Raw genomic sequence first — 27,735 nt, 5'->3', positions numbered from 1 at the left:
TTTTTGGCATCGCACATACTTTCTCTAATGTTATTACCCCCTCCCAACGCCCCCCCCCCACCTTGGTTGCCTTTTGATGAGCAATTGTTTTGGCAACTCTGCATAAATCAGGGATTAATTTTAGTTCAGTGTGGTGGCGGTGGGGGGGGGGTGTAATAGGAGAAAGGAGGACCTCTGCTTTTGCCTCCTCTGCAGCACCCAACCCCCACTCAAGTGGGGGCTGCAGAGGTCCTCCCCTCCCCCCCCCCCCCCCCCACTCATGAAAGAGCTTGCTTTCACTAGGCTCTGTGCTCACCATTCATCCCTTTGCCGGCAGGGCATCAGGGGATATCTAGAGGTGACGCTGGGGGCTGCACCTCGGGGATGGCATCTTAATGACTTGCCTTGGCGGGTGTTAGAACAGCCTCATTCAGAGCGAGTCCCCTCCCTGTGCAGTTGGCTCGCTCAGCCTCTGTCCATAGATGTTCTCTTGTTCACGCTGCATGAGGAAATGGAGATTTCCAAGTGAGAAGAAGCCTTCCCAGTGCTTTAACTCTTCACTGAAGGGAAGAGGTGCGACAGAGAGCTGAAACCTAAGCTGGCCCAGCTGCAGCTCCCGGGAGAGGAGCGAGGCCCCGCCCTGGGGATGGAGGCCAAGCCCGCTGGGATCACTTTTTCTTTCCTCCCGAGAGGGAAAGGAGAAGAGTAAAGGGCACACTTGAATTGTTTTTACGATCAATTAGCAAATATTTACCCAGGTTGTCTGCCATGGCCCAAGTCCTGTGATGGATGCACAGAAGTAGATGTTGTGCCTATGGCCTATCCCCCCAGGGCACCAAGCTTGCCTAGAAAAGCCAACGAGACAGGGAGGCCTTTAATGAAGGCAAGTGAGTAACATAGGAAGAAAGCACCTTGGAGAGAACGTGAGGGTGGCCAGGGAAGAAACTGGGGGAAGTAGAGCTTGAACTGGCCCCGAAGATGGAGTTTTAAGAAATAAGGGATGAGATGATAGTGGTGGGGAGGATGCGAAGGAGGAGACATCGAAGTAGGGCTTAGTGAGTCCTAGCTGGTTTGGCTCAGTGGATAGAGCATAGACCAGTGATGGCGAACCTTTTGAGCTCAGCGTGTCAGCATTTTGAAAAACCCTAACTTAACTCTGGTGCCGTGTCACATATAGAAATTTTTTGATATTTGCAACCATAGTAAAACAAAGAGTTATATTTTTGATATTTATTTTATATATTTAAATGCCATTTAACAAAGAAAAATCAACCGAAAAAATGAGTTCGCGTGTCACCTCTGACATGCGTGTCATAGGCTCACCATCACTGGCATAGACTCATGGACTGAAGGGTCCTAGATTCAGTTCCACTCAAGGGCATGTGCCTAGGTTGTAGGCTTGATCCCCAGGGCTGAGTGTGGGAAGCAGCCAATCCATGTGTCTCTCTCACATCGATGTTTCTCTCTCTCCCCTGCCCTCCCACTCTCTCTTTAAAAATCAAGGAAAAAAATATCCTTGGGTGAGGATTAACAACAACAAGCATCTCTAAGCGGAGAGAAAGTACTCTACTGGGCCTGGTCAGTCCATTGAGGACTGACCTAGGGCAAGAGGGTGATCAGATATCGCCTTTGCTGCCTCCCAGATCAAGAGCTCATCCAGGAGTATCCTTAGAGGGCTTCCCCCCCTGCCGCCCCCGCCCCACGCCCCGATAAATCCAGCTCAGCTAAACCTTTTGACCCTACAAGAGGGACTGCCTATGCGCATTTTGGGAAAAGCTGCCCAATTTGAATTAAGAATATTAGATATAGAGTCAAAGGATGGGTGTGAGTGCTGGCTCCATCTTGGTCACACTGGGCATGTCACTGACATCCTTGGGGCCTGTTTCCTTCCGTGTAAAACAGGGATGGGACCATAGCTTCCTTGTGAGATGGTTCGGGATGGAAGCAGAGGCGGTGTGATGAGAGTTCATCATCAGTCTGCAGGTGCTGCATGTGGCTCTTTCCCAGCCCCAACTGCAGTCTGTCAGCTGGCTGGGGATCAGGGGTCCCTCCCCCGGAGTCTGCACAGTGTAGGGGTCGGGCAGTAGCAGGCATCAGAGGCCAGAGAGAGCAATGGAGAGACAGGCACATGCCTGCTGTGGCTACTGGCTGTCCTCCCCTTTTCGTGGGTGCAGATGCCATCAAGTCTCCTCTGTCAGTGCCCTGGGTGTGGTGAGATGGCGACAGTTGGAAAAAACATTGAACAACAAAGAGTGGTCACCTTCGCAGACCTGGATTCCCCAATTTCAGTAGCTGGTCATCCCTGTTCAGATGCTGTAACCTGGACATGGCAGGAGGGAAAGAGGAAGCCTAAGGGGGTGGGGCGGGGGGGTGACTGGGCAGAGAAAGCTGCTGAGAGGGTGTGCACATCCTGAGTGCTTCCCTTCCCCCGTACCTGTCTCTGCATCTCCACCTCCGGGGCTCCACGTTCAGTAACGCAGCTGGATACGTGTTATCTTTTATTATACAGAACAAATTGAAACGCATCACCTGATAAAAGGTGGACATCATAGTGTTATTTGTAACAGCTAGGACTTAGAAACCATATCTGAACAACAGTCAAGTGCATTGTGGTCCACCCACACAACATGATATTGCTGGCTGTTATAAATGTGTTTAAAGAATTCTTTGAAATGTGATAAAATGTTAAGTAAAAAGCCATAAATCCAATGGGATTTCAATTTTTTTCTTTATACCTTTGTGTATTTTCACAGTTGCCTACTTAGATATGCATTACCCTTGTTCCCACCATAGCCTTCTTTTAAAAAAGGAAATGATCTGTTATGATAAACGAGGTTATGAGATGGTAATGCATAATGAAGGCCCATTTCCAATTATGTGGTAGGTGTAGTGCTGGTTGGCAATGGGCTCTCTGTGTGCTCTTAAAAGAGAGCACAGGGATTTTGCTCCAACTCCACACCTTTCTGAGCCTCAATTTTCCTCATCTCTAAAATGGGAAAGATGATATCTGCTCTTTCTATCCTACTGGGAAGATTTACGGATCTACTTGTAAAGCACTTTATAATGAATGATACAGGCTTACAGTGGTATTACTCATTAATAGGTTGAACAAAGAGAACCTGCTAATGCTTGGGCTTGGTGAAGCTAAGCATAGGGACAGTTTGTCACTGTTACTCCTGTACGTGCACGGCTTCTCCCAGCTGGGCTGGGGACTGCACACGTCCTCCGATTATGGAAGGAGCTGGGTTATCTGGGGCCAGATGGGCAGTACCGATGGGACTGCTCAGTAATTGGATCTGCTGCTTTCTTCTCCGAGGCTGCCTGGAGCAGAGAAGGCCACCAGATAAGCATCTCCAGTGGGCCCCAAGCAGAATTGACCATTAGAGGGCCATGCTGGGTGGGCCTCAGACATTACTGTCAGCTCTGAATGCAGTCCAGGCCCTCCCTCTAGGGGCACAGAGTGAGCAGGGAGCTGGGGCTCAGCCCAGAGGAGTGGAGGTGGGGAGGTTGAGGTATGAGACACTTTCCAGGATTCCTCATCCAGGGAAGGGGTCAGTGAAAACATCCATTCCTGTTTTAGCCACTCCAGCCCTCACCTCCTCTGTGTATCCCCTCTTTAGGACATTTGATGTACTCGCTAGCCTGTAGTATTACTACCTCCCAACAGGCCGTGGTCTCTTTCAGGGTTGAGACCAGGTTGGTTTGATCTGCCCAGTTCCTCCTGAATTAGATTTCCTCCATTTTGACGGGCCTATGTTGATGCTCTTTCCTCCCCTTTACAATAGATCCCCCTGCTGATCATTACTGCCTTTGGACGACATCAGAATGTCCCTGGAGAGCTGGTCACCAGAACACTCCCTCTTCTAAAACATTTTTGCCACGCCTTTCGGATTGCCCACAGAGCCAAAGGCCATTCTTTAGGAAACCTTCCATTGTGGCAAGGCCTTATCTTTGAGGGCACATTTTATTCTTTTAAACAACCAAATTCCATCCTCGGGGTGGGAAAACGGGAGAATATTGTTCGGAATTTAAAACGAAGCATGGTTTATGAAGTATTATGACTGATTTTCTTGTGGGGCTCTGTAACTAATTCTAAAAAGACCCCCCAAAATGCTTAGCACATCGACCGCTTCGCAGGAGTGAAGTTTGTAGCTTCTCCTGAGGTGGCTGTTTTGAGGGGCAGCTGCTTTTTCTGTGGCAGCCATTCAAATCTCTGCCTCCTTACCTTTGCCTCTCTCTGTCAGTTATAGCATCTGGTACAGTGATAGGCACACAAGCTCCCCGATAAATGACTGGCTGTTGGTGGTGACTCCAAACTTGCTGGCCATAGTGAATGCGGACACGGTGCATTTCAGAGGGAAAGAGTGTGGTTAGGGTTAAGAAGCAGGCTGGGTGTCAGTCCTCCAAAGACGTGTGACCAGAAACCTGTGGTTTTATAAGCCGTAGCCTCAAGTTGCAAACCGCTGCTAGGCAAAAAGACTGCATATTTTAAATGAGGGTCAGATGAAGTGGTTTAGGGAATGCACCTAGCCCTCAGGGCTCAATCAGTATCAGTTTCCTTTGCCTTCCACCAAGAATAAAAGGCGGCGGGGAGTCTTATCTTAAAGCTGACTGCTTTGCCACAGCGGTTCCCAGCCCTGGACATCACATGGGAAGCTTTAAACCTCTGGTGCTCAGGCTGGACCCCAGATCTATTCCGTGGGAATCCACAAAGGACCCAGGTGTCAGTTTATAAGGCTCCTCTGATGGTTCCAATGAGGAGCCAAGATTGAGAAGCACTGGCTTTGGTTAATCCATAAGGCAGTCACCCCCTAGGTGTGCGGGCCAGCCACTCATTCTCTTCTCAGGGACCTGAAGCCGGCGTGTTCCTCCCTCTGGCAGCCTCATGGCGGGTGGGGGGGCGGGGGGGGTGGTGGTCATGGGAGTTCCTCCTCATTGCATTTGACCTCATTTCCTCCATTCACAGCTCCTGCACACTGGTACCCGCTTAGAATTTCACCACCAACCAATAGACTCATCCAAGATGGTTTCATTAGCTTCAGCCTCTCCCCCTGACCCGTAACCCATTCTGCTCCTCAGCCATCGAACCTTATAGGTAATGGACATACAGTTTTGACACCCTGATGGCCCCCAGGTGTTACTTGGGGCAGTCCTGATCGTACCGAACATCAGGAGACAGTTGAGAATTAAGCAACCAGCCCCGTGGGTGCAGCTGGTGACATCCTGAACATCCCGCCAGGCTATGTTCACCTGGAAGCCAGAAACCAGGATCAGCTTGCCCAAGAGCTGACAATGGTGCCATCTTGGAGCCATGACCCAGAGGTTAAGGAGACATTTTTAAGATGACGAAGCCCTGGACCAAGAGATTTGTCTTGGTTGAACTGTAGCGTATACCTGCTGGAGCTCGTTTGTTTTGCCTATTGATGGGCTGCCTGGCTCTCACCTGGATACTTCCCTCTGGTGGGATCCGATGTCTCAGACTTTGAGTTTCCAACTCAGGGGACTTAAGTATAAATTTGTGTATGTTAAGATGTAAAAGAAAAAGAAATACAGATAGAAACTGCTTGTTCTCCATGGAGAGAGACATACATGCAGGTTGGTCCTGCAGCTTTTAGGGAGCACTAGGGAGTCCCTTCTGACACCACCACCCCAGCCCAGCCTCTGCAGAGAGGGAGGCAGCCTCCTGCGGAGCCCACCGCACCGATTCCCCTTCTTCCTACTCACTCCCCTTTCGAACTCCGAGATGGGTTTTTAGTCCTACTCCTGATGTCTAGGTCTTTTCCCCGGGTGAGTGGGTGCTCACTTAAGGACAGAGTCTCCTCCCATCCCCCGTGGAATCTTGATGTCACTGTCTCTTTTCAAAGCTTTAACCCTCCTCTCCCTCCTGTCCTGTACATGAACATCCAATTTGTGGGCAAGTATCTAACACAGCACCGTGCATTTCGAAGGCATCCAATAAGCAATGGTTCCTTGCTGCCGGCGGAGAAGAAACCTTTGATCCTGGAGACCCAGATGAACTAGGTCTGAGACAATATCTAATTTAACAAGTTACTCAATCCCTCTGAATCCCCAGTTCTTGGGGATGAGAGTTCCTATCTCTCAGGGCTGCTGTGAGACTTGCATGAGATAACACAGGTAGGAACAAAAAGTGTTCTCTGAGCCCTGCAATCACCACCAAGGTATTGTTATGTGTCCTCCTAGGATCAGCTGAAACCCTGCCTCCCTCACCTTGTTTACTCACAGCTTGCTTCTTATCTTAACCACCCATACAGCTTATTGTTTGTACTTGTTTTGTAGTTAATAGAAATGTTTCACGTTGTTGACTCCCTAACTAGAATGCATTCTCCTTGAAAACAAGGAATGTACTTCTTATCCACCCTGCAGGTCCACGGGTCCAGCACAGAGCTCGGTAAACACCTCTACGTCTGCACGCAGGCCCAGGCACCCAGGGCCTGGTTTACGCTGCGTGTCCCATACACAAAATATCGTGTTAGACCAGCCTGTGGTCACAGCAAGGCCACCAAGAAAGACAGGCGCAGGAACTTTGTCAAAAGAGCAACGCGGAGTAAGAAATACATTTCGGAGTCTTTTCTGAGGATTTGAAAAACTTAGGATAAAATATCTTTTTACAAGAAACCAGAGTATTCTAACATGCCGTGTCTAGAATGATCATTTTTTTAAAAAACCCGGTCTATTGCAGTTAATTCTAGAACCCATCTAGGGAGCGAAAATAAAGTGAGTATTTTAGGAAACAAAGTCTCATTGACCGAAGAAGGTTCAGCAACATGACCCAAAGAACTGGTCAAGATCAGCCTGACCCCAAATATGCCTCCAGCCCTGAGGCGGTTTGGCGATGAAGAATAGCTATGATGGCCAAAGTCTGAATGTGACTAATACTCATATTAGCCAGATAACGGAATCGTTACTGTCTGTCATGATGGTTTCCATTTGTGGAGAGCTTTCTGGCACAGGCATACCTCAGAGATATTGCGGGTCCATTTCAGAACACTGCAGTAAAGTAAGTCATAAGCTTTGCTTGTGGAGGGTCTTGCTTTTGATTTGTAAAAAAAACACGCAGCATCTGTAGAAGTGCAATAAAGCGAGGTACACCTGTACTTCCTTCTACGCTCATCTCATTTGATCCTTACAAATAAGGCATGAGATCTCTCCCATTTTGCAGATGAGGCCATAAGGGCACAAAGAATGCACTTTTTTGTCCCAAGTTAGATGGCTAGATAGTTTGTGGCCAATATATTAAAACATCAGTCCTCCTAACTTTCAGTCCCCTATTCTATTTGCTAAGAGACCTAACCCCTGATAAATGGTGTGAGGAAGTAGACTGTATATGCAGCAGTTGGGCTTGGGTGGCGGGGGGGGGAGTCTTACCTTCACACTCGGCATTAATTATACTTGCTCTTCGGTGTTGCTAATGAAATCATGACAGTGTTACACATGACCGTGTTGACTCTTCCCAGAGTCAACATTAGACAGATAACTCTGGGCTGTGTCAAGTTGAACTAGATAACTTCATTAAAGTCATGTTAGTCCCCAAAGTGCAACTAAAAACCAGGTAGCTAAAATGGAGTCGTGACTTTTAAAAACCAAAAGGCTGTGTGAGATTCTCAATCTTTCTTTTTCTAAATGTTAAGGTGTTTCTGGTTCTTTATTTCTTGCTAAAGCCACTGTCTCCTACCATTAAGCAGTGGGAAGTGTATCGGCCTAGAAAGAGATGGGTCCTAGCCCTAGCTCTGCCATTAATCAGCTAGATGGCTTTTGGTAAGTCACTTAACTGGGCTGGGGCTCAGTTTCCAGATCTGTGAAATGGGGACAGCTGCAATTCCTGTCTTGCCCATCTCACAAGATGGTTGTGTGGATGGAATTAGATAGGGAGCACCCATGTGCCTCAGGACTTCTAAGCGCCTTGCTCGCTAACAATCTCCAAGGGCTTATGCAGACACTTGCTTTGTGATTTGGGGCAAGTTGCATATTATGTTTGAGCCACAGTTTCCACATCTGTAAATTGTGCTCACAAAACCCTACCATATTGTGTTGTTAGGAGGATTATAATGATGTAATATCTGTAAGGTACTTGGTGCAACACCAGGCAGAAAAGTAGGTGTCAATGAATATTTGCAGGTCCAGAGAACATGGTAGGACCCAAATGTCAAATGCCATTACCAGACAGAGCACTGACCCCAGACTGCTTTTCCCCTTCCTGGTTCTCTCTCTGTTTCGTCTGCTCTTCGCTCTAAGGAAGGGACAATGGCAAAGGGCCATTCTGTGCACGCACACACACACAATGATGTTAATGTCACAGTCTGTTCTAGGGACCTTTCCCACCCCAGGATGGCTTCTCTAGGTGCCCCTGACGACTGGTCACGTGTTGATGTTGCTTGGGGTTGCCAGGGTTGGTGCTGGAGAATGGAATCAGCATCTTCGAGACACTGGCTTTCATGACATACAGGGTGATGTGTACAGTTTTAGTGTCCTGTGCCCTTCCCACCCTTACTTCCTGTGCCAGGATGCCTGCGAACCTTGCACAGCTGCTTTTTCTCCACAATCAGAGGTCAGAACTAAAATGCAAGTGGGAGAAGCTAATATGCAAACTGTCACGAAAGGTCTGGTGCAAAAGCAACTTGATCCTGAGGCAGATCCGAGAGGGTGGTGATGGGTGGGGTGCAAGGGAGGGAGTTCTGGGAATTGGAAGTCGGGGGGAGAGGAGGGACCAGGGATTAGGTGAAGGAAACATAAAAGAGAGAGAGGACAAGAAAGGAAAAAAAACCCACAACAATTCCACCCTTTTCACGGTTTTTCGGAAAGCTCTTCTTGACCATTAGCAGCTATTGGACATTCTTTCGGCCGTCTGGGCAAATGGTGCTTAATCCATCCAGGGAGCTGGATGTTCTGTTTTTTAAAATGAAACATGTTGTAAAGTCAAAGCCGTGCCTCTGCCCCCAATCCTGAAGGGTTTGAAAGGCATGTCCACATTCCACGAATCCCAAAATACAGATTTTCTGTCCAGATTAGAGGCGGCAAAGCCAGACAAGAGGAGCACAGCCCTGGCCTGGAATCTCAGGCGGGAGGACAGAGACAGTGAGCTGGAGCCGGTTGGATGAGGCCTTGAGGGCCATACTGCACTGGACACTTGAAAAAAAAATTGTTTACTAACCACACAATACATGTTCTTTCTAGAAACATAAGAAAATACAGATAAGCACGAAGGGAAAAAACAATCCTGATATGCTCACCAACCTAAAACTGCTACCGTATTAGTTTATAGAGAGACAAGACAATCAATCCTCCATGGTTCTGGGGTCCACCTGCTGGTGCCGAGCCCCACTTCCCCAGGTACCTGCAGAGAAGCTGCAGAGAAATTGGCCTCGATGGACCCATTTCCTCATCTGTAAATTAGAGACAACTTGCAGGGGTACTTGTAAGAATTAAAGAAGCTATAGTAGTAGTGCTTAAACCAGTGCCTGGAATATAGTAAGCACTGTACATGTGACAGCTATAAGAATAATAGTTATTTTATTCTATTTTCTAGATTTTTTATAATATACAAGAACTATTCTATATATTTCTATGAAGATTGGGTTGTACTGTAGACTTTGGCAATGTTTTTATTCTCATGATCATCCTTTCATGGGCAGATTTGTTATTAACATTAGCTAACATTGATTGCTTCCAGTGGAGATAGGCCTGATGCTAAAGGTTTTACATAAATTGTCATACTTAATCCTCACAATAGCTCTGTGGAGTATAAGTACTGTTATGACCATTTTACAGATGAGAAAACTGAGGCTAAGCAACTTAAATAATTTGAGTGTATAGAACTGCACTTTCACCTCAGTGCCAAGATAACCAGGACCAGGTCCAAGGCATTGCCAGTGGGTGAATTTAGTTGGCAAGTCTTTGCTCAAACCCCACCATGGAAAGCCCTGTCTGGGGAGACAAGGGGAGCAAAGCAGGCGGGAAGACAGTGCCCATGGGAGCAGAGCTCACAGTAGAAAGCAGGTTGTGATGTTCAGTTGACTGGCATGAGCATGTATTGGTTCAATGTGAGAGCTTGGTCATACCCTGGGTGGGGAGCCCTCAGGATGTCTTGATCAAGGGTATGATGGAATGACAGTGACATTTTAGGGACTAACCCGTTCTCTCTCAATCTAGGAGTAGCTCGGAGAGGAGGAAGGAGAAGTCCCGGGATGCAGCAAGGTGCCGAAGGAGCAAGGAGACGGAGGTCTTCTACGAGCTGGCCCACGAGCTGCCCCTGCCTCACAGTGTGAGCTCCCACCTGGACAAGGCCTCCATCATGCGGCTGGCTATCAGCTTCCTGCGAACACACAAACTCCTGTCCTCAGGTGAGGCTGGTAGACTCGCCCAGGAGGCTCCGTTGTGCCAGAGTTAGAAGGCCACTGGGAAGGTCTCCCCACCCGGGAACTCCCACTCTGCAAAACATCCACCCACAGAAACACCATCACTAGTGCTTTCCTCCTCCATGTTACACTCCTCTCTTCTAGCCATGACCTTCACCATGAATACAGCCATGAGATGAAGGGCAAGGACGGGACCAATGAAACACAGGGGCACCTGGAGGCTGAGAAGAGGGGGGGCTGGGAGAACAAAGCAGCTTTTGCTGGCCTCTCAGCTGCCTTCCCATTGGCCATACGACCCACACTCCACTCTAGGGAGTGTTTTAGACCTTGTCTCCCAGCTACCTTCTCCAAAAGGGCAGAGATGTGCCCAGATGGTCTTCCCTTCTTCCTAGCCAATACGCCAGGCTAATTATTTGGTGTCTCTGCTCTTGGTTTCCTCAACTGTAAAAAGAGGTTAAAAATGCATATTGCACAGGGTGTCGGTGAGAATTTACCAAGATGCTGTCTGTAAGGCACCTGGCCCAGCCACACTCATTCACACTGGGGCGTCTTTGACAGATAACCACCTCCCCATGGAACTAACTCATTCTCACCCTCGCCGGTATCCCTGTAAGTCTCAAGTTCACAAAACATTTTTCTTCTCAGAGTTTACATTCTTCATAAAGCCATTTCCTGTTAGTCCTGACCGAAAGAGGTGGCCTCAGGAATTTCCCAGTTTCAGATCCTATGTGACAGTCCCGATTAGTCAGTCAATTTTGTGAGAAATCGGGGCAGTGGGTAGTGTCGCCTGTTGTGGCACTACAGGTTGGCAGTGTCCAAGGTAGTGAGGGCGAGGGAGGCGGGCAGGGAAGGGAAGGTTCTTTGGTTTTCAGTTTTCCCAAGTGAGCAGGGTGCCTTGGAACCGGGTGGATTCCGCCATCCTGTTATGAAGTGGCTATTCTGGGAAAGTAACCCTGAGCAAGGGGAATCCAGCGTGAGGTTGGGAGGCCAGACGGACAAGTGCTATTCTGGGCCCTGGAGCACAGGAAGGATGTGAGGAAAAGACTTTCAGAAAATAGGATGACAGCTCAGTGGGACCGAGGGCTGGAGGGCTCAGCCTGTACTGTAAGTGTAAAGAATCTTGGAAAAGTACAGACGGGAGGGGGAGAACCACGGGCATAGACAGACTCTATAAAATACTTCCAAGGAAACAGTGCAAAGCTGTGGGAGATGCGTTGTCATTCATGCTACAGAGAGAGGGAACAATGGGCCGAAGTGTAGGAAGGGCCGGGAGATGCCATCTCAGGGGACACTCTGTGTCCCTCTTTCTTTTGAAGAGGCTCATCCCCTGGGCCAGGTGAGGGCAGTGTCTGAATCTGCTCTACACAGACACAGAGTCAGCAGTGGAAAATTTAATAACTAGATGAAGACCCTTCCTGTTACCCAGAGACATCTTCTCAACTTCCTCGTAATGGTACTTGAAATTCTGCTCTTAGACATTAATTCCTTTGGGTTAATCATTGCTTCCTTCCACCACCATCCCCCATTCCTCCACCAACAGAGAGCCCCAGAAAGATTAATACATTAATCCTGGGACACCTCTCGGTTTGAATTGGGACTGTAGAACCTTTCACAGATGATGAAACCTGAAGCACAGAGAAGCCAAGGTTGCCCAAAGTCACACATTTGGGACAGGGAGAATCTGCGCCTGAAATTCAAGTCGTTCTACATCTTGGTCCATGGGAAAAACACCCAGGAGGGCAGGTACCTTCTGCAACCTGGGCAGGCGAAGATGTTGACAAGGACTGGGTGTGTGTGGAAGAGGATGGGAGAGGCAGGGGAACCAAAGTTAAATGGAGGTTCTGGGGACCAACCCTAGCAGTGGGGAGGGGAGGAGGTCCTCACGCATTCAGTGAGTTGTTCCTGTCCTTTCTCTTAGTGCATGGCCTTGTTTTCCATGTTCTCACATACATAAGCCCCTCAGGGGTTCAGAAGCTGACTTTGAGAGGAACCTGCATCAGAGGCTGAGCACGTCTTGCACGTGTGCTGACGGGAACCCTCTGTGTGCCAGACACGCCAAGGGAGATGGGAGCAGAGTGGCCACAGCGAGACCTCACACATCTCCACTCGGGCGCCTTTGTTGCAAGTTGTGGACACAAACTGCCTGCCCGCTGACTGGGCTCAGCCCCAGACCACCAAGAGTCCTCAGCCTGTCGTCTCTGGTCCTCTCTGTCCCAAAGTAAGAAATGGCAGGAAAGGATACAGAGCCATCTGGTCCTGGTGTCCTTGAAGGAGCAGTTCTCATACAACAAGCATCGCCCGGGGGAGGAAGAGATAGATGGCTTTCGGTGTCCCTTTCTCTCCCCTCCCTCCCAGGCTCCCACCACACATTCCCTCAACCTGTTGTTGAAATTGTTTCCAGGAATTGTGTGGGAGGCACAGGATCTTTTTCTTTCCAAAGCATAGTTTGCTTTTTCAACACACATGGCTCAATGAAAAGGAGCAAGAATTTGTGGGCAGATAGACCTGCGTTGGAATCTCAGTCTGGCGGCTTTTTCTCTGCAGCCTTGTGGGAATTTCTTTCCTGCCTTCGAGCTGGACTTTCCTCCTCTGCACAGAGGGGATAACAGGACTTCCCAAGCGATGCTGATTAAGGATTGAGAACATGGATATAAAAACCCATTTCCTCTTGCCTGCCACATACGAGGCTCTTGATAAGTGATAGCTTAGAAATCAAAATTACTAGCAACAATAAATCGATCGATAGTAAGTATACATATAAATAACATATATAATAACCATACTATCCTCTTGCCTACCTTTCAGCAAATTCTGTCAAAATGCAGAGTTGCCACGCTTTTCCAGGTCAAAATAGACTCATTATTGAAACATTTCTAACAAAGGTGAGCGCTGATGCTGGTTCGTTTTGTCATAGGAAATAGCTGGTTGCATACCTCAGAGTTCAAAAGGCTAAAAAAGACGAGGTTTTGCTTTAGAAAACTTTCTTCTTTACTTAGTAACATGTTTCCCTTTGATTCTCACAGTAGGCTGTTCTGTGTGGGAATGTTGGAGAGGAAACCTCAAGGCTAAGAAATTCAGGCTAGGAGTCTGGGCTGCCGAGTGAGATTTGTATCACCGGAAGCAAACTGAAACAATAGCTTTATGATATTAGCTTCCACGCTGGGCCGAGAACAGAACACACTCTGACGGGAACATCGGTGGAAATACCACTTGATTGTCTTAAATCCCCTTTCAAGATGAGCTCTGCAAACCGTGACCAGATGAGGGTCACCTGCATTTGCAGGGCACTGAACAACTGTAAATATGCAAAATTGGCTTTTCACCTTAAAACGGATTTTTTTACGTCCCCACACGCATATGTGGTGAAATCAAATTCCTTTTCCACGAGAGCTGGGGCTTCATGTCAAGCAACGTTTCTAAAGAGAATTGTCGGGTTGATTATTGATTCATTGGCATTTGCTTAGTGGAGACATCAGTCTTAATAAGAGATTCTGATTTCCTGATCTTTAGACTATTCAGGGAAAGATATTCAAATGTGGGACAAGACATTTTGAAGTTTTTACCGTGACCTGTTCGTGCAGGAAGAGTGGAGCCCCGGGGGGAAGTAGTGGAGGCAGACTTGGCTTCTGGTGCCTTCTTAGGATCACTTTCAGGCTTGTTTTCCCTAGGTTTTCACCCCCTACTTTTTTACCTCCCCCTCCCCCCACCTCATTCACCCTCCAAACCAAGGCCTTTTTCTATCCTGTTTGGAGAGGAGCCAATAAGCGGATTCAGGCTAGGATGTGAATGTCTAGGCGTAGCTAATGGATAATCTCTTCTAGAGATACTGACCTTGTGTAGATCATTTCCTTAAGACTTAACCCAAAGAAGGATCTGGTCAGTCAGTAGGTATTCGCTAACCCCAGTTCCGTGCTACGGCTTATGAAGGTTAATTCAGAGAGGAGAGATAGGCTAGTAAGTTATGGAAAGAACAACGGAATGACTCTCCAAGGGTGAACTTCCAAGGCCACTGCGGAGGCCAGAAATAATAGGTGAAACCAATACCTTCTGCCAAAGTGTGAGTGTAGCCCAAGCCTGCTCCCTGGTAATCGTGGCATTTACAGGTGTGGCTAATGATCCTGTAAGGGATCCCAAAATAATTTCCTTGTGGCAACGAAGACTGCTCTTGCAGCCCGTACCCCCAGGAATTGGGGGTGGGGCTTCTGTGGCCCTGGGAGAGCTGGAGGAGAGGAATCGGTCTAAAAGGAATGAGAACTAAGTGGGGGCTGTCTGCCAAGCACATCTGAACAGGAAGGTCTCAGCAGGATGGCTTTAACACGAGGAGTCAAAGCGGGGACCTCTCAGAGGAGGAAAGAGAGAGGGAGGATGGCCCTGGTGGCGTACACGTGCACCCTGACCAGCAGCAGCGCCTTGGGACAGCCCGGTCAGGAGCGTGTGCCCTGCTACCCTGCCACCCACTCACCCCAGACGCCCAGCTCCTGCTGTCCCAGGGCCCGCCCCACACGGGCGGTGCTGCCTGAAGGAAATGAGTGGTGCTCCGGAAAAAGTGCTCCGAAACCTCAGCCCGCGCACATCCTGGCGGTGGGGAGTCATCAAAGCCTGTTTACAGGGGCTATTTTTAGCATTAAAGGATCTTGTTGTGCTCCCTGGGTTGCGCGGGCTTCAGCTCAGCAAAGTGCCTCTGATTGTGGTGACCTGCCCTCTTCTTTGGGGTCAGACTCTGAAGGGTCTTGGGAAGCAAGTAACTGAGACCGAAAACCTAAGGCCATTTGAAGGCGCCGTGCTGAGCGCCCCCGGTGGTGCTAGCCTCACAGCAGTATATCTTTGTCGCCACCAGCACCGTCCAGTCCTTGGGGAAGGGGTTGCTCTCACACCTCTCCATACCCTTGTACTCCCTAGGACAGGACTGAGCACAGAGTAAGTGACACTTGGTGGCAGATACCGAATGTCCTGCTTTGTGACTAGCCCAAGGCAGGCACATACATAATGGGGGCATAATAAGTGCATAATTTCCCAGGTGCCTAACGCTGAGTCAGAGATTGGTGATGCCTTAGGGAACACACATGCTCGCAGGAAAGAGTGAGAAAAGGCAGCGGAGTCTTCAGCCGAGAGTGATGTTCATGACCCCTGGCCTCTTGCATGAAAGTCTGCCTCTATCCCACAGTCTTCACCCTCAGCTCCAGCTGACAGGGAGCCAGCCAGGTTCCTTCAGAAGCCCCCAGAGGAGAAGCAGGTGCCGTGGGGGCAAACAGTCCCACAGAGGAAAGAGGCCCCGCTGTCCCAGGGTCCCCAGGGACCCGGCCTGCTGGCTTCCTGGTCCTCCAGCCATTGTGACTTCAGTTCCAAGACGTTCTGTTTCCATTCATGGCCCCCCCGAGTGCCCCTCTCCCTTTCCCACCCACCCTCCCCAGAGGCCAGCTGGCCAGCTGCTGTGGCTAATTTCGCCACCTCGTGGAGGCAAGTGTCCTGGGCATGGATGGAAACCAGTTGCGCTCTGTCAGAACTGTTAAAAACAGGAAATTTTAAGCAGAACTATTTCCTCTGGGCCTAGTTAACTCAAATAAGGTTGTCTTGGGATTACTCCAGATTTTGAAGTCAGTGTTGCCACTGAGATCAAAGAAATTAAAGAGGAAAAAACCTCCTTCATAGGCCAGAAATCACAGGGCTGGCCTCTGCTGTCTGGGGGAGGTGGTCACCTATCTGGTGTGGGTTACATGGTGCTGAGAGCCTCTCCTCACCCACCCCCAAATAGGTCACCCGATGCCAGCACAGGCTGATTCCCCCAGCTTTGGGGTCACTCGCAGGGCCTTGAATCAAGGTGGTGATTCTCAATCTGTGGTCTGAGGGCCAGCAGCTCCGACGTCACCTGGCAGCTTCCTAGGGAAGCAGATTCTCAGCCGCAACTGGAGGCCTCCTGGATCAGAACCCTGGGGACGGGGCCCATCGAGGCGCCTGGTGCGGTGGGACTGTGCAGGCTCCACACTTAGAAAGGTGCTGGGCCTGGTTTAATTTTTCAACAAGAGGTCCCATATTTTTACTTTGCACTGAGCCCTCCAAATTACATAGCAGTCCTGAGCCCAGAAATCCTTGTTTAAGGAAACCCTGAAGGTGATTCAGGTACTTGCTCTATCTAATTGGAAAGCACGGAGTTCAGTCGTCGTCTTCCTGAAGCCTCTGTTCCCATGTAGACCTTAACTGAGAGCCTAACATTGTCAGGGGCACCGCCTTCACCTGGCCTCCAGTTCATTGCCATCAGTTTAGCTGACTAGTTAGTTAGTTGGCAGTCACCAAGTGAGCAGGGATCAATTGTGGGTATGTGTGCAGTATAAGGCCATTCCCAGATGGTCTCCCTTCCTATCGGCTAGCTTCCTGCACCAGAGTGTGGAGAGGAAAAAATTTCCCTCCTTTTGTTCCATGATTTCAGCAAAACAGAGGGGAAGCCACCAGGATACTACTCCGTAGGGCCCACTCTTGATTCTAAAGGCTGGCCTGTTCCCAGACGGGCCTGTTCTAGTCCTCTGTAGAAATAGCAGCATCTGTGACTCGGGCACATTCGCTGACCCTGTGTGCTCATCCCAGGCCCCCTGTTTGGGCACGTGGCAGACACTTAGGTGGTTGGCCGTGTGCATTTCCAGAAAAGCCCCACTCCGTGACTGTGCGCCATCCTTGGCAGACATCCGTCTATGCCAGTCACGTCTGTGTCAACACCACATTCATGCAAGCCATTCAACCCCCCTCTCTTTCCAGTTTGCTCTGAAAATGAGTCCGAAGCTGAGGCTGACCAGCAGATGGACAACCTGTACCTAAAGGCCTTGGAGGGTTTCATTGCCGTGGTGACCCAGGATGGCGACATGATCTTTCTGTCGGAAAACATCAGCAAGTTCATGGGACTCACACAGGTGACCACCCGCCTCTGGCTCTTTCCCAAAGGGGAAATGTTTCTATTTGGGGGTAGAAATTAGTGGAAGGTTCTGATCACATCCCTCCTGACCTGTCTCTGCACATACCCCCCTTCCCCTCCCCCCTCTGGTCCCCAACCACAGCCTCAGAACCACACTTTCACCCCCTGGCCTTGGGTTTGGCATTGCTGAAGGCCATCCTGGTAGACAGCTCTGCTGACCAGGCTAACAGGCCAACTCTTGTGAATCAAGTCTCTGACATCAAGGGCAGTCCTGTTACATCCGCCTGTCTGTGGACTTCACACCGAGCTGGGAATCTGAGAAGATCAGCTTCAGCCTCTTTCCTAGGTCCAAATCTGGAAGGTGGCTCAGCTTCCTCTTGGACCCTTCCGTTTCAGTGTTAGGAATACTAAAGTCCAGCCTTGTTTTTGAAACAGGTGGAGCTAACGGGACACAGCATCTTTGACTTCACTCATCCCTGTGACCATGAGGAGATCCGTGAGAACCTGAGTATCAAAGATGGTAAGGTATTCTTTATTGTGTCTCCTTCCTTCTTGTGCCACCGGGAGGGGATCTGTATTTCCTTTGTATAGAAGTACAGAAGACATGAAACATGAGTATCATGGTCCAGAAAAAAAACCGACACGCACCACACTCCAGAAGAGCCTGTGAGAGATCGAGGGCACATACTAGTAAAGGACCTGATACTCAGAAGTCTCCAAGGCAGCCAGACTCCTTACATGGCAGCCCAGGGCTCCCCAGAGTGCAGAAGTGGAAGCTGCCAGAGTGATGCTGAAGTGGGCACAGCATCACTCTTCCCCGTTCTGTTGGTTAGAGCGAGTTACAGTCCAGCCCCGAGTCAGAGTGGGAGGGGACTACACAGGCCGAGAATATCATGAGGCTGGCTCATTCGGGCCACCTTTGGAGACTAGCTACCTTGGAGCCAAAGACTAAATCCGGTCCCCTGTGGAGACATAGCACAGGTAGATTTCGATGGAGAAGAAATTTAAAAGGTGTAGTGTATTGCACTCTCCCTGTGGGGCACCCAGTAGGTGCTGGTGGGTGGGAGAGCCCATACAAGCAGAAAGCACTTTGCAATGGCAGTTGGAATTGCTGCTTCATCTCTTATAAATGGGGACATTCAAGCAAAGATATGAATGGGGATATTATCAAGACTGAGGCTTTGGGCAGAAGAGGAGGTCAGTGACTTTCAAGGTCCCGTCTGAACTTGACATCGATCACGGCTCTGGGCAGATTCTGCCCATGTCTAAACATTGCCTTTAACATCTCCGACCTGTCACTGCCATGATGTGTGCTTGTCCAACCTGAATAACATGGGAGTGATACTAAGCCTGCAGGGTTTGGCTGCTGTTACTCTACACTCTGCAAAAGCAGACATTTTATTGGCCCACTTCCACCCTTGTTATAGACTGAGCTTACAGCCTGGGCCTGCAAAATGCAGAATTCCAACCTCCCCCACACCCCACCCACCCACTGACCTCTCATAAGCCCCATCCTCTCCACCTGAAGACCTCGGACCTCTGAGCTCCTAGAGCACACAGCCTGGAGAGCACTCCATGGCTGTTCCATGTCTTACCTGCACTGTGAGAACTTCTTTTGTGGTTCTAAGGGGCTACCAGACTCTGAATCCCTTCCTAAAGCAGGTGTTTGAAGCCTGAGAAAACCAATGACTCTTTTATATTCTCTGCTCCAGAAACCCATTGGTCCTAGGGTTCTCAGTCTCTAGTCTCTGTCTGACCATGTGACCTGAACCAAGTCCCTTCATGACTCGGTTCCTTGGAACCTTTCTTTTCAAATTGGCAGTATTGAACCAGGCAAAGTCTAGGACCTTCCAGCTCTCCAGTGCCATGATTCACAGCATGATCCTAGTCTATTTATCTAAGTAAACTTTAGGTCTCTTGGTCCACGTATCCAGGACTTGGTATCAAACTCAGTAAATCAGCAAGCAGCTCCTTATTGAAGGTGCCGGCCTGAGTGGACTCATAATCTGGAAGCAAAGGGTTAGTCTGAGCACCAAGAGGAAGATAAGACGAGGAGGCAGATTGTGAAAAACTTTGAAGGCCAGGTGGAGGGCCTCGAACTTTATCCTGTAGACAGCGGGGAGCTATTGAAGGTTTTTGAGCAGGGGTGGAGTAATCTGATTGGAGCCATGTTTAGAAAGATTAATCAAAAGGTAGAATGGCAAGAATCCAGAGGTTAACAAGTTAGGAGGCCACGGGAATAATAATCCAACCTACAGCCACACTCATCTCCAGCACTTGAGCTGGTTTTGGTGGTAGACCAGGCCTCAAGATATAAGAACATCTCATGATATGCCAACCCCACCTATGAAAATTAAAATTGTAGGAAACATCATTAAGTATGGAAGGCATGGTTTTATTATCACTATGGAGGAATATTCTTTCTTTAAAAAAAAAAATCCACCAATTTGGTCCATTACTTAGTAGGCTCTCCTGGGGATGTATAAGATAGAATCAAAGGTGACACAGTTCACTGGACACACAGGTCTTTGGGGACATGACAGTCGTCACAGCCCTCAGGAGGTTTAGGTGCAGAGGCTGGTGGCTGTGCCTGGAGGGAGGAGTGCGAGTATTTGAAACAAGGCTCTGAGATGTTCTCGGATGCTGGGCAGGGGGCAGGGGTGCACCTTGGGGACCCAGGATCAGGATGATGTGTAAGGCAGAATTTAGACATGGACAAGGGGACTCAGATGACACTTTCTGCATTTATGACTTTGTTTTACAGAAAGTGGAGAAAGTTCTGAATGGGCAGGCTACTTGGAAACTATAAGGAAGGAAGCTATATTGTTTGTCTTGGTGATTTATTTAATTCTGGCTGAGAAAGGATATCCATGTTGAGTTAATTCTCAGAGTGGACTTGCTCACCAAATCCCAGGAGATTTCTACCAGAGGTCTCTCTTGAGCTTGACATAAGTCAGTTGAGGGGGAAAGCTGACGGCACATTATCCTGAATGCAGCCATGGTTGGTGGGAAATAGGGCACAGGAAGGTACACATTCCTGTGGGATGGGAATGAGGAAAAGACAGGTGTGTGTGAGGGACATTTCTAATCTGAGAGGCATATTCCCTTGGTGTCATCATGGTCTCACCTAGACTTTCCCTTGGAATTCCTCCTGGGGAGGCTGCACCGGCCCCAGCAGAGATTTGCTGAGATTGTGGCCAATGGTCACTCATTGCCTTGCTGCTCTGAAGGGAGCACCTCCCACGTGCTAGGTGCAATGGGAAGAAAACAGTGTAACACCCCTAGTCTTTAGGTGCTTGTACTCCAGTTGGGGGACAAGCTGGAGATGAGAAGGCTTTAGTCCATAGGCCAAGATGGTCCTCAGCATTCATGGCAAGCTACAGGTGCTAAAAGAGCAGAGACTTGGGAAATGCAAACAATACATTGAACAGACAACACTGCAACTGGGTCCCTCTTCTGTATATAAATGAAAAGCTCAATGGTTCTGTCCACCCTTCCTCACCCAGGCTCTGGTTTTGGGAAGAAAAGCAAAGACATGTCCACAGAGCGGGACTTCTTCATGAGGATGAAGTGCACTGTCACCAACAGAGGCCGCACTGTCAACCTGAAGTCCGCCACCTGGAAGGTAGGGCAACACCAGGCACGGGCTGAGCCCCAGATGCACCCCGCCCCATGCTCTCAGCCCCACATCTGACCCTCCATGGCTGGTCTCCAGGTCTTGCACTGCACCGGCCAGGTGAAGGTCTACAACAACTGCCCCCCTCATGGGGGTCTCTGCGGCTACAAGGAGCCCCTGCTCTCCTGCCTCATCATCATGTGCGAGCCCATCCAGCACCCGTCGCATATGGACATCCCCCTGGACAGCAAGACCTTCCTGAGCCGCCACAGCATGGACATGAAGTTCACCTACTGCGACGACAAGTAGGGCCCAGGAGCGTGTGTGCTGCGGGCAGAGTGTCTTACGTGTGTGTGTGTGTGTGTGTGTGTGTATGTATGTATGTGTGTGTTGTGCCAGTGATAAAGGCATGGGTCTGGGGCATAAATGTTGTATTGTTGGATGCCAGCTTGTGGGCCTGGGTCACCGTTCCATGTTCCACTCCATCCATGCAGCTAAGGAATGCCTAACACCATATTCGGCTGCTCCCCATTGATTAGCACCAGGGTCTGACTGCAGAGCTGTTCTGGTGTGCGGCTCTGTTGTCATTGTTGATCACTGTGATGCGTACATCCCTCCGCATTTGTATGTGTCAGGCTCCTGAGGACATTTCCAGGTCAGTCTGCTTCCTCGGGAGATGAGTGGCAAGAGGTCTCCATCAGTACTCCCAATTCAGATGCCAGCTGGGAGCCCAGGCTCTGGCCAGGAGACTGCCCCACGCCCGCATGTTCTGCACGTATTCTCTTCCATTACTGAGCTCTTCCTTCAGTCTTTGCTCCTTCTGTGTCACCTCTGCTCTGGCCACTGTCCAGCCTAGTTTTGACGGCTTTTTGATAAAGAGACCTAAACCAGACTCTCATCCCCAAAACCAGACCCAGCTGGAAATTCTCTCACCCACAAGACATCCAGGGGGTATCTAGCTTTCTTGGTGGGCAGGGCCCGACTTTCCAGGCCAGGCAGTTTCTTTCTCCTGATTCTAGACTAACCTTATGTTGGCTGGCACACCTTCTTAGAATTGGCCAACCCTCTGGGATGATTTAAAAATGTTTGTAACAGCATGCTTGAGTCATTCCTGTCCCCCGGTTCTGACCATCATGGTGCCAGGACTCACAGCTCTTGGAGGTGGTGGGAATTATATAATTAGAAAGAAGCGCTCTCACCTCACCTCAGAGGGAGAAAATGCCATGTATAAAGACTTTTGCCCTGGTGCTGACACCGTCAGCATGAATTATAGTTGTCAGCACTGTTACTATTGTAACGATGATGATGATTAGAGGGAAAGGCTGCCCCAAAGGCAGGCACTGAGAAATCCACGTGTGTGTAAGGGTGTTTAGCAGAGGCAGTCTTTGTATTCACATGAACATTCTTGGCAGGAGACAGTTTTGTAACATGCACCCCTCTGTGTAGTCTTCTGAGATGACGAGGGACATCCCACTGCAGAGCCCACTCTGGCTTCAGATGAGCTGGTGCCCCTGAGGAGCAGCTGTAGCACCGTGGACAGTGACAGCGGCCTGTGGCCCTGTGAGGGGGCAGCACGTCTCCATTGTTGCCCACAAGCACCGGGAAAACCCTGCTGTCCTAGAAGAGAGCTTGTCATGCCTAGATAATAGAAAAGAGGGATTTGTTTTTTTTAACTTAAGATTTTGATTGTTGTTACAATGAAGGAAAAGAATCCTCTGGAAAGGGTAATTTGAAGTTATTCTTTATTCATTATCTTGTTTTGAATGTGTTTCAGGTCATTTCCTGAAAGCAATCAACCTTTGGATAAAAGAGGAGGGGGGACATGAGGAATGTGGGGTGAGAGTGATTGAAGAGGAAAGGGGCACAACCCTGGTTAGCTGGGTTCAGGGCTGGCAGGCCGAGGCTGCACTGGCTGGAAGGGATCTGTGGTTTAGGGCTTTTGAGTGTGGAGGCGATACTGCATGAGAGCTCTGTTGGACACATCGCACTTGAAGCAAAACCTTGCCTTTCATGAAACCGAATGACATGGCCCACACTCTGAATTCAGTGGTGCCGGAGAGATGATGCAGAGGTATCTGAAGACCTAGAATGCTGCGCTACACAGAAGTTATGTTTAACCGATTAGCAGATTAGTTAACAAGGGCACAGACGTGGCTTAGACAATTTATAAAGTGTCTATTTTAAGTCCTTAATCCCTAAGTATTATTTCTTGATTGCTTTGATGAGGACTGGTATTTTTTAGTTTTGGTAGCTTGTTTTGTTTTCATTGTTTGTATTGGGATGGGGAAAAGCATATTTGTAGTCAGTCTCTCTCTCTCCCTCCCTCCCTCCCTCCCTCCCTCCCTCCCTCCCTCCCTCTCCCATATTTTCCTTAATACCCTTCCAAGATCAGTGTTTCAAAAACTAACACTTGCATATGAAAGCTAATGGGGGATGATTTCCCATTTTAATCATGGAATGCACTAGTTTAGTGGCATCTGGCACACACAAAGGGCTATGATTTCCCACAAAAGGATTTTTTTTCCCATAAGGAAAATTAGAAAGAATCTGATGAAAATGCAAGTCAATCTGAATCCACAAAATCACTTTTGAGACCATTTGGTACTTCTTCTTAGATGTATTAAGATCACAGACCTAATCAAACAAACAAACAAAGGGTCTTGAAGAAGAAAAAAAAGGAAGAACAGAGAGGAAAAGGGGAAGAGAAATTAAAAAAGAAGCAAGAAAATAGGATTCTAATCTTGTGTTTAGCTCTCAAGTTTCCAAAATCAATTTACTCGGAAACATCTAAAATTGAGTGAAGGAATATATGTCAAATGCATTCATGTGTACTATATAGTCGACTGCTCTAGACAGGGAGAGTCAGGTTGAGTCACAAGGTTGAGGAAGAAGAATGTCCCAGTCATCAATATAACTGATGATCTCATCTTCGTTTATACTCCATTTCCTAAAATACTGAGCAACCAATTAATGAACTCTTACTTATTGAGCATCTACTCTGCATCTAACCCTGTGCCAGAGACTTTCATATTAAAGAAGTGAAAGAGATGGTCTCTGACCTCGAAGAGTTTACAGTTTGATACACGAACAACTTGATGAAACCACAGTGAATAGTGCAAAGTAGAGCATTCCATTCACCCAGAAGGAAGACAAAATGTTTTCCCAGGTCGTTTAAATTGGGTTGCTTTTTCAATTCAGGTGGAGTTGCCCTCTAGTGGTGAAAGAGAGTAACTGGAAGCCAAGCCATCAAGGAGGGCACAGCAAAATCTGTATTTTGCATAATCCCACTGTGATTTTGTCAATTTTATGAGTCTTCCTATACCTTAGAAATAAATTATAAAAGCAGATTATGTGGAGAGGATCCATAGTACTGGGAATGGAGTGGACGGGAGGCATCAAAAGTACCGTGAAAATTTGAAAGTAACAAGGAGGGTCATGTAATCTTTATATGCAGAGTTTGAGGGCAGTCCTGTTTTGGTATTGAATTAAGGCAGCATAGGCATCATAATATCAGAAGCATAATAAGTTTAACCAGTCAAGATGCCTGCATTTTAAATTCTGTGGCTCAAATTTATGAGCTTTTTATACGAAGTGGGAATAGCAAAGATAATAATAGTGAAGATGATGCAGAGAATGTCAATGAAGACAATTAGAAAGAGCCATGAGTTATAAAATAGATACACATCAGAACACCTGGAAGACAAAAATATCGAAGTCTAGGAAGAAAATAGTTTGCTGATTCAGGCAAATTAATAGTCAAAGATTATATACTTTCATGCATATTGAGAAACATTTAATAAATTGTTTTGTTTTATTTTTTTAAGAGGATGGGTGGCATCTTTAAATTCAAGGTGATCTTTTCAGATCAATACATTACGTGCCATTTTTTTAGTTTAATATATAATGTATTCTAAATATTTTTGCCTTTTCTCTAATTGGCTTTTCTCTATTCATCTTATGCAAGAGGATATAGTGTGTTTCTTTAAATCCCTGAGTTAGAAGAAACTTTAAATGCTCCCCTTGTGCATCTGTGTCTCCTGCAAATGACAGTCTTTTTTTTTTTTTTAATGACAAAATCTTGAAATCAGCCTAACAGAGTCTGAGCATAGACATATGAGAAGTGCTCAAGTGCGACCTGTCTAATCTAATCTGCTTAAGATACTCCCTGACAGGGGCAGCCCTACAAATTCTCTTTGGAATTTATTTCAAAGTTTACTAGACCTCACAATTCAAAAGCTATTCCTCCTACACACTCTGGTTCTTTCTTGCTATAATTCAAGACAAATGTCCTCTAACTGTGCGTGGGCTCCAAGGCAATGCAAGGCAGCCGCAGCATTTGGTGGCGCTCAGAGCAGGGTCAATCCAGGATTGAGCCAGGGCAACCTTCCTAGGAATAAATTAACCTGTCCGGGGACACATCACACGGACAGGATGGAAACGGATCGCCCACTGACTACAGCGCTGGCTGTATAGATTTCACCTGATTGTGTCATATTTGAGGAAAGCACAAGGCTAAAAGTACTGTTATTTAAAACAAACAAAATCTGGATAAAAATATATTAAACCAGAGGGCATTTGAAATCCGAGTTAGTGAATAGTCTGGATATGAGGAAATGCCATTTCAAAGCTGATATGCACGTATAAAAACCAAACGGGGCGAATCAAGTCTAGGAGAGACCATTGTCCAAAGGGGTGGGGGAGTGGGGGGAGGGGAGGAAAACAGGCAGAGACTTTAATAGAAGTGTGGTTTATTAGCAAGTACATTCTTTGAAAAACAAATAGGTGGTTCTAAAGAACTTAAAACTTTTATCCTGTTTAATAGTTTCAATAACCCAGCAGTTCTCAACCTTCTGGCCCTTTAAATACAGTTCCTCATGTGACCCAACCATAAAATTATTTTCGTTGCTACTTCATAACTGCAATGTTGCTACTGTTATGAATCGTAATGTAAAGATCTGATATGCAGGATGGTCTTAGGCAACCCCTGTGAAAGGATCGTTCGACCGCCAAAGGGGTCGCGACCCACAGGTTGAGAACCGCTGGCGGTCTAACCCATCTGGTTTACATGATTACTTTATTTAGCAAATCCTTTACTTGTGTGGGGAACTGGGTTTAAAACTGCAGCCAGACCTCCCGGGCGCTTGCTGCTGTGTCCCACGGGGACGGGCCTCTGGCAGTGTCACTGGGAAAAGCAGCCGCCGCCTTATTCCTAGTGGGTCTCTACTGCCTCTTGAGGCGATGGCACTGACACTGTAGCTGAGAGAATGATTTTCCTTCACCTCTTGGTCATAGGCGGACTGCGTTGGAAAGAGCCTCTGATCATTTTTAAGGGGAAAGGGCCATTAACGAGCAATGAATCCCTGTCCTTTTGCATTGCGAAGGCATGACTATCTGACTCTGAAATCCAGCCCCGGCTGGTTGGAACCTTGAATTTACTTGGGGTAACGTGAACTTCAAAATTCAACAGTCGTTCTTTCCTCTCTATTTTGTTTTCTCCTTTTCTTCCTTCTTCCTCTGGCTCCCACGGTTGCCTACGTCTGCATCTCCCTCCCAACCTCCCCCCGGATCTGTTTCTTTTTCCATTTTATTATTAGAGGGGACCTTCTCACTTATGAAATCTGGTAGGTTGATTTTTATATTTCCTTCTTCTCTAAAAACAGAACAGCCCTACTGAGTCGACTTCTCCCTTAGTGAGCCCCAGGGGCTCTTAATTAGAAAGAAAAAAATAGTTTCCCCGCCCCTGGTGGACAGAACAGATGAAACTGTTATCATAGCTCCGGAGGCTTCTCTGGGGGGGAAATTAGCCGGGAAGGCCTTTCTGTGCGTAGTAGCCGGACCCTATAAACAAGCTGGGTTCATTACCCTCCCCATGGCGTCTGCGTGCCTACAGATGGAGGGGAATGACCATTAGCTTTAAGTTGGGGTTTCCTGGCTTTGTGAATGTTCGTCAATTGTGTTAGGGGTACATGCGTATTTCCCAGTTTTTATAGTCTGTTTAAAGGAATGAAGAAAGACATTAAATATTTGTTTTAGCTGACAAGATAAATGAAGGCTGCTACTGGGAAGATAGCTGGCCATTCTGAAATCTAGGTTTGTTTGTCCACTTCCAAAACATGCCCATTGTGTGCCTTTGAATGGATGGTACATTAATTCGATTAAACATTTTATTATGAGGCAGATCATAACAAACTTTCGCTTTGAACATTTTTATTTAAAGATTCTAATCTTGAAAGAAAATTGAATTTCTTCAGGGACTAGAATCAAATCTTTTCCAGAAGAGCCTCATTTTTGAGAGTGTCTCTAAAATTCTAGACCTGTCCAGGAAACAAGGTGGCTTATCTGGCACATCTGTGTCAGCAGGGCCCCCCAGTGCTGATCCCCAGGCTCAGCTTTAGAGAGGCACTGACCGACAGAGAAAAGATATGTGGTTGTAGGAAAGGAGGGGCCCGCACTGTTCAACTGTCTCATTCCCCCAGTCTCCACGGCGGCTAAGGTGCCACGTTGGGTGCCAGCCCTGGGGAGAGGGTGACAAGGAACATGCCCATTGCTGATGAGTTCAGAGATTCTCAGAGGAGACAGATCCTCCTGGTGTGTGACCAGCTGGCTGGTGTAAATGAGCTCCTGGCATCTCCCTGGAGAGACTTCCCCTGGGCTGAAGCAGCTAAGATCCAAGCTTCTCAGGCCTGTTCAGCTGTCCCTTGTTGGACACAGGCTTTAACCCCCAGTCTCACCTCAGCAGAGAACTTCCCTCTTTTCTGCCCACATCAACACTAGACACACCTTCCAGAAAAGGTGGATTGAATATCTCGAGGGTTTGTGCTGGAGGGCGCGGTGTGTGTACCAGCCTGCATTGAGGTAGTTCATCC

The 27,735-nt window shown here is 48.0% G+C and overlaps 1 protein-coding gene across 3 annotated transcripts in view; it reads left to right on the top strand.

The window, feature by feature from the left end:
• EPAS1 (endothelial PAS domain protein 1) overlaps positions 1-27,735 on the top strand; it is an 80,077-nt gene that overhangs the window by 36,575 nt on the left and 15,767 nt on the right. For all 3 annotated transcript variants that reach the window (XM_059659936.1, XM_059659934.1, XM_059659935.1), the window contains exons 2-6: positions 10,147-10,337; positions 17,100-17,251; positions 17,689-17,773; positions 20,760-20,878; positions 20,969-21,174. In XM_059659936.1, the coding sequence (XP_059515919.1) occupies positions 10,147-10,337; positions 17,100-17,251; positions 17,689-17,773; positions 20,760-20,878; positions 20,969-21,174 (753 nt within the window). The remainder of the gene's footprint in view (positions 1-10,146; positions 10,338-17,099; positions 17,252-17,688; positions 17,774-20,759; positions 20,879-20,968; positions 21,175-27,735) is intronic.

The sequence above is a fragment of the Myotis daubentonii genome, chromosome 12 (assembly GCF_963259705.1).
Source record: "Myotis daubentonii chromosome 12, mMyoDau2.1, whole genome shotgun sequence".
NCBI lineage: Eukaryota > Metazoa > Chordata > Mammalia > Chiroptera > Vespertilionidae > Myotis > Myotis daubentonii.
The sequence above is the reverse complement of the archived record's forward strand: the minus strand, read 5'-3'. Positions and strand labels throughout refer to the sequence as shown.